This window comes from Budorcas taxicolor, chromosome 4 (assembly GCF_023091745.1).
Source record: "Budorcas taxicolor isolate Tak-1 chromosome 4, Takin1.1, whole genome shotgun sequence".
Classification (NCBI taxonomy): Eukaryota; Metazoa; Chordata; class Mammalia; order Artiodactyla; family Bovidae; genus Budorcas; species Budorcas taxicolor.
Window position 1 is genome coordinate 79,490,370 of NC_068913.1, and position 12,176 is coordinate 79,502,545.

Genomic DNA, 12,176 nt, shown 5'->3' on the forward strand with positions numbered 1-12,176 from the left:
GTTTACTCTCATCACCCCTCATGACATCGGGCCACTGCTTCAAACACAATGATCCTCAAGGAATACCATTGACTTCTGACTGAGAAAGACCAGAACTTTCCAAGATGAGAAAATGAAAATTCCAGCTCTTACCATTCAAGATGGTTTTCTACAAAGGCAGACATGGGGCTGATCTGCACGGTGTAGGTGTCATTGGCAGAGTACTCGAAGAGTCCGTAGTAGGGGTTAAAGAGCTCCTGAGACAGAAGGAAGAAGAATTCTCTCGAAGGACCACTGTAGTCCAGGCTGCAAAGGAAGCAGAGGTCCGGGAAGCTCGTTACATGAGGGAGGTGGGGGACCTGTCTCTATGCAGGACCTGGCTTGCCCTTTCAGACTCAGTGCCGGGAAAGTAGAGGGCAGTCTCTGCTCTTTACAACGGATCCCAAGGGAAGTCTAATTTGCTGAAGAAAATGAGGATGCAGTGATTGGTTTGAGGATGATGTTCTTAAACATTTATGGCAGTGTTCCTTAAACTTCTTCCTCAATTATATCACATTTACTGGATAAAACACACAGCTGGTCCACAGCTGGACTTTGTCGTGGGAGACAGAAAAGAATTTCCTGTGATGGTGCATGTGCATGAATTGAAAATACTTTCTGCTAAGTTGATCCTGCTATGCCCTCCTGGCTGGGCTTGCTTTCCACGGTTGAGATGGTTTGCTATGAAATCACTGAAAGTACATGAAAAATTTGGTAAGCAGTCATATATGTGCTTCCCTGGAGGCTCAGTCATTAAAGAATCTGTCCACAAGGCTGCAGACCAGAGGACCTGGGTTTGACCCCTGGGTTGGGAAAATCCCCTGGAGCAGTAAACGGCAACCCACTCTAATATTCTTGCCTGGTAAACCCCATGCTAGAGGAGCCTGGCAGGCTACATCCATGGGGTTGCAAGACTTAGCAACTCAACCACTACCACCACCACCAGTCATACATGTGCACTCCTGGGGGAGAGTCCTTTGATCAGATACTCAGAGGGGTGGGTACACCAAGGGGAGACCTTTCAGGGTGTAAACTGAGAAGGTAAAGATCTAGTAGACTGCTCTATATTTTGGGCTTATACTTTGACCACGTGACCTCAGATTCTAGAACATGCCAATCATCTTAGGCTTTTGGAGAACATGAAATTCAAAGATTGGCAACACCTGGAGAGAAAGGTCTCCTGGGAGCATATGATCAGAACCACCTTGGGGCAAAGGCTTAGAGCCACCCTGCTCCCTGAGGAAAATTGCTCAAGACCTGGGGGCTCTGTCTACCCACACTGAGATGTCTGCATGAAAGTGCTGGCAGCTCACCCCTCCTCTCCAACAAAGGTGATGTAGAGCTTGTTTCGCTGGAGCTCCTTCCGGGAATAGGCCATCACCTGATTGAAGGTTCCCTCCAACAGGTGGTCTCGACGAATGATGAGCCTAGAAATGAGAAGCCATGTGGGCGGGCAGCCGGCACTTGGGCTCCAATGTTGGGGAGTGTTCTAGGTGAGATGTGGGGGCCCAGGTTGACAGTCTCATCCCCTAGACTCCTCATCAAGGTACAGATTCCATCAGTTCAACCACGGACTTACTCTGACACTCTTTTCAAAATGATAAAAGCACCAGGACAACACATACCAGTTCATAATGGGACACATTCCATCCATATTATACTATCGTCACGATATATACACACATATATAATCAATTCTAAGAAGAATCTCTTAAGCTGAATTCTTAAATTTGGGTTCAGCTTTTCAAGACGAAAATAGTAATCACAGAGCAGGGAGAAACAACTTCTTACTTAGATCCCCAAATCAAAGCTTTTTGACTAATGAGTAGTTAAATTTGTCCCAAAAATATGTAAAGGGAAACATAAGAGTTTTTATTTAGTTCAAGTTTCCTTCTTCTCTGAGAAGGCCTGCCATTGATTTTATACATGGTTTTGTCTGAAATCTACTGTTCTTCCTCTCTCTCCTTACCTTCTCTTCCTGCCTCCCTTCCAATTTCTTAACCTCCTTTCTTCTTTCCAACTTCCTAACTTTTTCTCTCCTCAATTCTATGACCATGACTGATGTCATACCATGGTATCCGATTTCCAGACAAATATTACCAAGTTATAGAGGAGAAAACGATAGAAACATCTTGCAACTGAATTCAGTGCCAAGGTCAGGGGAGCTCAATTAAATCACTCACTTAATTTTCCCTGGTCCCTGACCAAATCCTTTGGCTTCCAGTTTCCGGTAGAAATTGCGGAGCTTGGCCTCAAAGTCTCTCCTGTAGGGTGAAGGGGCTCTTGCACTGGCTCTCTGTAAACCTGCAGAGAGAAGCACATACGCTGAAGGTCATCACTTTTTACTGAAGAACAAATATGCAGAGAGCAGTGGTAGTGGGAGGACCCACCAGAGGCACAATCCTTCAGGAAGTTTCCCTATCACTCCCTCAGTCACTTTGATGATACCAGAAATAATATGATGCAGAGAAAAATAAATTCTGATGACAATAAATACTTATATCTTACACTGCATTTCAAATTGTATCTCTCTTCAAAATACCTGGATGAGTATATTTCTTGGCTTAATTTACTTCAATATTCGAAAATGACATAAATCAAATTAGGCTCTTATAAGTTGCTATAAGTGAATGTAACTACAATGGAGCAACAAGATTGTAATATATGTGTATATTGCACTTCTCTAACTATATTGACCTTGATGCTTATACAAACATACCTGTCCACTAGAGCACAGAGTATCTAGGGGTTTATATTAGATTATCATGTACCATAAAAGCAAAATTATTAAGAATATTATTATTAATAGTAATTCCTTACTCTTTATAGAAGGAACTTTTGTATCACTTAGAATGCTTTGTAAATGCTTTATTATCTTTATACACCTTTCAGTGAAAAAAGGACGGGAAAAGATAATATTCCTTTGCAAGTTTCCCAGATGGCTAGCATCACAGTTTGCTCTTGCAACAACAAATGTTTAGTTTATGTTCCAGACATTGAATTTATAATCTGGAGAAGACTGACACCATAAAACTCACAGAAATGAGAATATAATTACAGGTTGAGACGATTGCTACCCATAAAGGAAGAGAACTCAGTTCTCTGAGATCACAGGACACTCTAGCCAAGTTCAGGAAGGCTTCCCTGGGAAACATGTGAAGAATAAGGAGGCATGAATTAGACTGACTGAGTTAGGAAAGGCTTCTGTTTAGCTAAGAGAAGAGATGAGCTGGGAGAAGATTCTAGGTAGAGCACCAGCATGTGCAAAGGTACTGAGGCAGGGTGGACAGTGGTGCTCCAGTTTATCTGGAGCACTGGGAGTGAGGACCAGAATGATGTAAAACAAAGCTTGGGAGGGGGGCAGGAGATAGGTCAAATAGGATAAGGTATTTTCTTTTAAATAATTAAACAATTTTGTTTAATGTTAAACACAACAGAAAGTTAGCATGTAGGGGCCAAGATGACGCATCTGGAGTTATAGAAACCTCAGTCTTTCTGCAGCAGAGAGAGAAAACCAGAGAGGTCCAGAATGGATCTGGCCCACCTAAACTGGACTAGGGTGGTGTCAGTGGAGATGAGAATAGGACAGATTGGAGATGTGTTTAGGAGGCAATGAACTGGATATAGGTAGTAAGTAAAGGTGAGTTTCAGACATTATAATGGAATGGACTTTGGTGACATTCACTGAGATGGGGACAAATGGAAGAAGCACAAATTCGTGGGGAGATCACAAGCTTGGTCTTTGATGGTGATACCTTTGACTATTTGATTGGAAAGAGACATAGTTTGAAAGAGAGGAGAATAAAACCTGGCACTGAGTCTTGAGGATGGTAGGAAGGGAAGGATGAGTCTGCAGAGGTGGCCAAAGACATAGGTGAAATGCCTACAGTGGTGTCACCAAAGCCGACTGAAGAGGTGACTTATGAGAAGGAACCAGGCCACCATTTGAAGAGGAAAGTGTCTTTACTGAAATGCCAGGTTTCAGAATGTAGGTAAAACTAGAATACCAGTCTGCAGGTGCAAGTATAACTTTCTTCTAGCAGATTTCAGTGTATTTTATAAGATGACTTTCTCACTGCTGGTACTACCACTATGCCCGTGGTCACTACTATGCATTTCTTTAATAATTTATGCTTCATGAGGTGCTTTGGCATGCATGAACCACTATCTCCGTTGCCTCAGGTAAACGTCATAAAGGTCTAGAAATGTGGGAATTGTAAAAGTTAGCATCAAATATTTGGATTACACACTCTGAGATCCTGAGATCAAAGCTAGGATAGTAAAGAATTAAGGACTTTGATACATAAATTGGATGATTGTTTGAATTCATGGTGTCAGTAATGTCTGACACCAGACAGCTATTAGGAATGCTGATTCCTTTAAAAAAAAAAAACTTACCCAAATAATTCTCATTTAGTGAATAACTCTTTATACTCCCTTAGTTTTTCTATTTGCAAGATGGTATCTTCACCATGTAAAGATGTCGAAACCATACTCTAGTGTCAGAAGTTTGGACCAAAGTGCAGACATGTTGGGGCTTGCCAGGTGGCTCTGTGGTAAAGAACCCACCTGCCTATGCAGGAGACCTAAGAGACATGGGTTTGATCCCTGGGTCAGGAAGATCCCCTAAAGGAGGGCATGGCAACCCACTTCAGTATTCTTATCTAGAGAATCTCATGGACAGAGGAACCTGGTACAGTCCATGAGGTTGCAAAGTCAGACACGACTTAGAATGCATGCACATAGACACATTATCAGACTGGGACCAAACATCATGCAGACACACAAGTCCCCTAAATGGGAATGCTCTGCTCTTCAGAAGTAAGTCATCCCGTGCACACCAGAAACAACTGGTTGTGCTGATGCTGCCTCTGACAAAGCTCCCGGTCCTCCCTTTCCCAAGCATGTCATCTTAGTTATATTGTATGTCAGAGGGAGCACTCACAGAACATTTCCTCAAAAATGCCACTGATACACTTGTGGAGGAAGGGATAACAAAGAGATACTGACTTAAAAACATTTAAGGATTAGCAAAACTACCTCTGGGAGATAGTTCTGAATGACACGATGGGGGTGCACCAAACGAAAAGGTATTCCAGTTTTAAGAACTGACTCCTTGGAAAAGACCCTGATGCTGGGAAAGATTGAAGCAGGAGGAGAAGGGGATGACAGAGGACGAGATTGTTGGATGGCATCACCGACTTGATGGATGTGAGTTTGAGTAAACTCTAGGAGTTGGTGATGGACAGGGAAGCCTGGCATGCTGCAGTCCCTGGGTTCGCAAAGAGTCGGACTTGACTGAGCAATTGAACTGAACTGAGATATTCTAGACCTATGGCAGTATTGAGTGACACCAGCTGAGTGAGACATCCCTTCTGGGGGACAGAGCATATTGCTAAATTTGGTTTCTCTTCTCCATTTCCCCACTGGCTTCAAAAGCAAAGTTTGAACTCTGACTTTAGAGGTTATGAGATAGGACGTTACTAGATTTTTCAAAACTAATGTCCTTTACTAAATTTTGAGTTTACCACAAACATCCATGACAACATGATACTACAAATCAAGACAATAGGGGAAAATTTTTCAATATCTGGATCTTGTTTGGGAGTATTAATTTGTCTTAAGCTAATTATCCTGATGAACCCAGGAAATAATAGTTTCTCTTTTTGCTAAACAGTTCAATATACACTTCCTCATTTGGAATGGAAAATACCCACAAACAGTATCATGAGTAAATTCATTCTAAGAAAACTTCAGGGGAACGATTTCATACCATTTAAAAAAATTCTTAGACATTTTCATGGGGATATAAAGGTGGTCCCTAGTTAGTATGGAACCTAGCAACTCCTTTACAACTTAACAAAAAAATACTCAAATTGGTAGCTAATAACATTCTGACTCATAAGGCAGAATGTCCTAGAAAGAGCTCTTCCCTTTTAAATGCTTTGAGAATATGCTTCAGAAAAATACAGCAATTTAGAGCAGGGGCCCACAGGCTTTGTTGGTAAAGAGCCAGACAGCAAATATTTTAGATGCTGGGGGTCCTATGGTGTCTGTCACTACTACTCAGCTCTGCTATTTGTAGCATGAAAGTTGCCACAAAAAAAATACAAACATTCATGTCAATGTATGGCAAAAACCACCACAATACTGTAAAGTAATTGGCCTCCAATTAAAATAAATAAGTTAATTTAAATAAGAAAAAAATATATAAACAGGTGTCACCAGGTTCCAGTAAATCTTATTGATAGACAATGAAACATGAATTTCATTATAATTTTCACATCATGAAATATTAGTTTCACAATAAATGTTTCCAAATCATTTAAAAATGCACACACATAATAGCTTGGGGGCATTACTAAAACAGGTGGCAATGTGTCAACACCCAACTTAGTGTGTGGACGATCAGAAAACTGAGACAAAATAAGGGAGAGGGGGCAGCTTCATCCAGTGGAAACACGCCACTGGCAGGAGGCAGAGAGCCAAAACCTCATGTTACCTGGGGAGTTCTGAGGTGAGGAGCAGGGTGAGCAGCGGGGAGAGAAGCTGTACCCAGGGTGGAAGGCGGCCTGAAGGGGGACATAGGACATAATCTCTTCCTCAAAGAGACTGCAAAGTAGAAAAAAAAATTAAGTTAGTTCTCTGTCTATGAGAGAATGTTCACGAATTGCTGTAAGAGCAGGTACAATTCTCACGAGACAATAAAAGCACTTAGATTCACTTAGATGGGCACATCCTCGCATGCAAACTCTCCCTATTATTTTAAACCTTAATTAGTCCTACAACAAGGTCTCCATCAAGGACCACATGTAGCTTATGATACCCTAGTCGTGCATGTAAAGAAGGAAATGAACAGCGGGTGTAAGAGCGGATGCCCTACTTCAGTCACAGCCACTAGAATCCTCCAGAACAAACAATGGGTGTTTCAGTCCAGGCTGTCGTGGAGAACCACCCAGAGCAGTTTCTCCAGTTGCTTTTCCAGAATTGTTTCAGGCTCAGCCCCTTACCTCAGCAAAATGACGAGATCTGCATCACAGGACAACTTTTCAAGCCCATGATTACCCTCAGTCCGAATGTAATGGATTTTCTCCCTAGGATAAATGTGGGAAAGAAAAGAATTACGCACTGACATAAGAGCTAAGGAATGAATCCCTTTCCAACCCCCTTTTCACCTTCAGTAGGGCTGAACAGTGATGTTCTAATGTCCAGAGTATTTTGAGGTAGGTTAGGTTCGTATTATCGGAGAAGGCAATGGCACCCCACTCCAGTACTCTTGCCTGGAGAATCATAGGGACGGGGGAGCCTGGTGGGCTGCCGTCTATGGGGTCGCACAGAGTCGGACACGACTGAAGCGACTGAGCAGCAGCAGCAGCAGGTTCATATTATAGGTTCCCAGGATGCTCGTCTAGGAACTGTTTTTCTCAGACTCGCATGTGGGGAGAAGCTGAGGAGCACAAACAAGCTGAGGTCCTTAGAGAGCCACACAGTTGGGAGTGGAGCTGGGAAGGGCCGCTGCGGGCTCATGGTGTTTTAGAAGCCATGGGAGGAAAGAGGCAGGGGACATCTCTTGAGAAACCTTCTGCCTGATGGAAAATGCATTAAGTCCATACTGAGTCCACAGAGGGTCCAGCCCCAGAATACAGGAGAACCTCCCACGTCAGTCCAAGCACAGGCATCAGTTTGTCTCTGTTTAATTACAACACATGCATTCTGACATTTTTACAACCTTCAACTCCAATCTGGCAGTTATTCCAATAAGTCTATAGATAAATAAGATTTTTCCTTTTGATCAAGTAAACTTTGTAATGTGTTTTTCTAACATTCAAATATTCAAAAATTTCAAACACTATGGCCAACAATCACCCCTTATAATCATGCTTCAAAGAAGTTAGATGTTTTTTTCTCTTTCTTGAAGAGATACAGCAGAAATCTGGGAAGACTTAAGGACTGATATTTTATTAGTTTCACTTTTTTTGCTTAAATTTTGGAGATCCTTTTAGAGTCACATGTACTTGTAAGAAATTAATAAAGAGTGATCTGGTATACCTTTTAATCAGTTTCCTCTAATGGATGATTAAAAAAAGATTAATAAAAATACTGCAGATATTTTTTCTCTCTCTGATTATAATGATGTGAATCCAAATCATCATCATAATTTGCTTGCTTTCAGGTAAAATATAATAAAATTGACCTTTTGGTGTGTGTATTTTTAAGGAGACAAGAGAAACTTTTTGGCTTCAACAAAGATACACAGAATAGAATTAAACAGTGAAACACATCGTGGTCCAACCTGTCAGTATAGATAGAGTACTGTTGTGGTAAATGTTATTTCCAAAACCCAGGGGTACTCAATAGTAGCTTCTCTGACAGGGGATTTGGAAATTGGACCAGGTGAGAGCCCGGCCAGGGGTGTGAGAACCACGCCTCCTCCAGCAGCTGCTTCTCCTTCTGTGTCTCCGTGTCCACGACTGCATGCGCCCGAGTGCTGTCCTCAAATCCTGATACCGCCTAATAGCCCTCTTCTCTGGAGGACTCTTGTGGACCCTGCTCCTCTGGTTTACTGACTTCAGTCCCATGAAGGACTGTCAAATTGATGTGTTCTCCCAGTGGCAATGTCCCTGGGGCAAGTCACTCTGCTACCCTAACAGACCCATACCTGGGTATGCCCCTGGTCTCCCTGCCTGGGGAAAAAGGGAAAGAACATTTTAGGGGTCACTCTTTATTCCCAGGGTTTCTGGGGAAAAGAAGTCCAAAGAGAGTCAAGTCCACGAGGGCAGCAGGGTGCCTTCCTCAGCCAGGGGAAGCGGGGCCCCCTGCAGTAGCTCTTCCACTGCTCCCCACACTCAAACCACATCCACATGTCAGAAACCCAAGCAGAGTCTTCTGAGAGTTTGGGACACCCTCTGTCATGTCTGTGAAAATCCCAGGCAGACCTACTAGTCTAAGGGGCCTCCAAATGCCCCTGGGTCCAGCCCAAAGGCACTGGGGCCTAGGTGTGGGGAGATCTCTGAGGGTGAGAATGCCATCTGCCTCTCCTGCCTGCCTCCTATCAAGAAAACTCCAGTGCAAAGCTCCCATTAGAGCTCTGGTCAGTGGAGCCACCTGCTTCTTTGACATCCTGACATCTTCATTTGTGGCCTCAAAGGTCTCAAAACTCAATATCTACAATGAGATCCTTGACACCCCTCTTTCATTATCTCTGAATTCTGATCATGTCCTCCATGGCCCGTAATACAATCTTTAGCTATATATTTGGCTTAAAAATATCACAATTGTCTGTCATTTGTCTTTCTCAATAGATTATAAGTCCCATGAGATCAATGTCTGATTTGCTTCACTACTGGGTATGAAGCCCTAGTGCCATCTTGATTCAGAATACCTGCCCAATAAAAGCACTCGTTGAAGAAAGAAAGAAAGAATGAGGACGGCTACCACTCTATCTTCCCTCTTCCTGTGTGGTTTCCTTATGATTCACTTCTGTCTGCTGAATTCGGTTTTCTGAGAACTCATCCCCTATCATCTAACCCAGCAACTGGCTTTGTGAATCCAGAACAGTGGGTCCACGGCTCCCTGAGAATAGCAATGACCAAACAGGGATCATGGGCCCCTCGTGAGGACCACGGAGGAAGCAGTAAGAGAGGAGGTTTTCCTTTTAACTCGTGGACCTTTAAAATCAAGTTAACTCACCCTCACACCATGGCTAGGGGCAGGCCAAGGCCCAGTCACGGTGAGTAGAGCCCCGTTTTCTGGATCCTTGAAGCCTGACCCCTTGAAGAGCGGGCATTTGCTCTCCTTCTGCCTTTTTGATTTCATGGCCAGTTTCTGACGTCACTTTGAGTTTTCAGTTTTTGAGGAGCTATTTGGGTTTCCAATCTGGACTCTACAGGTCCTTCAGGGTCCATTAACTGTTTGAAATTATATGCAAAGATTCACATTTCTATATTTGGAAGAGTCTATAAGAGCTTTCCTTAGTTTCTCAGAAGCATCCTTAACCTTAAAAAGGATATTTGTTTCTACATTAATTTCCAAGCTTTTTCTAATTCCAACATTCCCTAATTTCATGTCCCCCATATCTGGAAAAGTGTAATTGTACAATTCCACACTGCAACAGAACCTTCAAGGTTTCTTAAATTTTGCTATAATGTGACAAACTCTCATTGTGTTTACTACATAAATGCCGAAACTCTTCACTTCCCTTGGGAAATATACTCCAGTCTTTATTTTCACAGAGGATTGTTTTTATTGCTTTTAAAATGATCTAAATAAGACTCTAGTGCCTTTGGGGAGCTCACATTTCTCCCAAAAGCAAGCAGCAAATTCCTTACTTAGTGGTAGAGTCAGTAAGGTAAAAAATGTTCAAGAGCAATGACGTATCAGGAAGTTTTCAGGTAGTACAATGCCTCTGAAAATCCCTTGGCGATTCTCTTAAATTATTATGCAGTGTGAGTCAGAGAGAAGCCCATGAATTGACCAAATATGGCCCTGCCTTCCATGGCACAGTAATAAAACTTGGGCAGAGTTGAAAATAAATGAAGTCACACTCATTCAAGATAAAGATCTTTAGTTCAGTCTGAAAGTGATCATTGTTTCCTGTCTTCATAGTAGAGGGTCAGGCTCTGACAGGAGAGCGGTAAAAAGACAAAGAAGATATAGATCCTGCCCTAAGGAGCTTATGGTATTGTAGGCAGACATCAGTAGTGGTAGAATACAAGGGATAAAGGAAAATTATCTTAGAAGTACAAAAACAAATGCCAGTAAGGCAAGGCAAAAAAAATGCTAAAGTCTTCCTGGATCACTGAATCTTTGCATTTGATTTGAGCCTTTAAAATGGGCTGAAATGCCCTTAAGAGAAAAGCCATTCTAGGGGTAGGATAAAATACAGGCCCTTTGGGGGAGGTGAAACACACCAGAAGGAAGAAAAAAACAGCCGAGGATGGAGAGTTAGATTAGAGCCTGACTTAGGGGACTATGGAAATTGTGCTTAGAAATTTTGACTTTACTATATACACAACAGGAGCCATGAGAAGTTTTTGTTTTTTGGCATTATTTTGTTTGTATTGAGGGATGAAAATGGAAGCATTTGTTAATGCATTTTGAAATTCTGGAGAGAAAAGATGCAGGAGTGTCTCAACACAGTTCATCTGGTTCTTGAACTGCAAAGAATTCCACTCTTATGAGAGGGCTTACATCTTGCCTTAGCATGACCTCTGGTATAAGAAAGGTTCCGTCAAAACCTTTTTGGACAAGGAGCTCAGAGTTTCACAAGGAACTGAAGTGCTTCCCACAAAGAATTCCCCCCAAGGGCCCCATGTAAATAAGCCAATTTTATTAGTTGATGCATTTTTCACAAGTTCTCAAACTATACCCAGATTTCCACCCCCTCCCCCATGAAACTAAGGTCTTATCGTAACTGGGAGGAAGGAAAAACTGCAGAAGATCTACATGGACAGCCTCTTTTACTTGTCTCTCAAGCCCTCATAAAGTGGGCATGAGTACCCAAATCATAAATCTGGCCTGAACTGCTCAGTGGCCGGGCTAGGGCAGCCACAGCAGGATTAGGAAAAACGCAGGGCCGATCAGGGCCCAGCGAGGGTGAGGGGCAGCAGCCCAGCCTGAAACAAGATCCCAGCTGGCCCCCTTAATGACAGTAAGGGTAGAGTCACATATCCACCACTGCCCCTCCACCTGCTATTATGCGGCCTGTTTCCTTGAGGACTAAATTCCAGAGAGGCTTCCAGTGAGACGGGCCTGGGACTTGATCCCTTTGTGGTCATGCTGCAATGCTTGCCCCTGGACATACCTCTCCTTGAACAACAGAATAGAATGTAACTGTATGGGACTAGAAATCACTGTGTGTGTGGGCAGTTGGGACAAATTCTGGACAAAAGATGCAGAGACCAAAAAACCCAACTGCCACTTTTGAAGAGCCTGAAGCAAAAGTAGAGGGTTGGAAACAAAAGCTGGGTAACTGAGCATTGCCCTCTGCACACAGCCTCAAATAAAGGGAGGTGCAAAACATCCAAGCCACCCCTCTGGACTGACCCCTGGATACACCCTCCCCTCCCCCTACATAAGAAACCAGTCTCCCCACACCCGGGGGAGTGAGCAAGCAAGGCGACCTGTTGTTCCTTTTTGCTCCCTTCTGCTGCAGCAGG

The 12,176-nt window shown here is 43.0% G+C and overlaps 1 protein-coding gene across 1 annotated transcript in view; it reads right to left on the bottom strand.

The window, feature by feature from the left end:
- Positions 1–12,176, bottom strand: part of HECW1 (HECT, C2 and WW domain containing E3 ubiquitin protein ligase 1) — a 255,395-nt gene that overhangs the window by 56,146 nt on the left and 187,073 nt on the right. The window contains exons 17-21 of the mRNA XM_052638688.1: positions 7,029–7,112; positions 6,521–6,630; positions 2,202–2,322; positions 1,332–1,445; positions 133–285 (exon numbers count right to left, since the gene is read on the bottom strand). Of these exons, the coding sequence (XP_052494648.1) occupies positions 133–285; positions 1,332–1,445; positions 2,202–2,322; positions 6,521–6,630; positions 7,029–7,112 (582 nt within the window). The remainder of the gene's footprint in view (positions 1–132; positions 286–1,331; positions 1,446–2,201; positions 2,323–6,520; positions 6,631–7,028; positions 7,113–12,176) is intronic.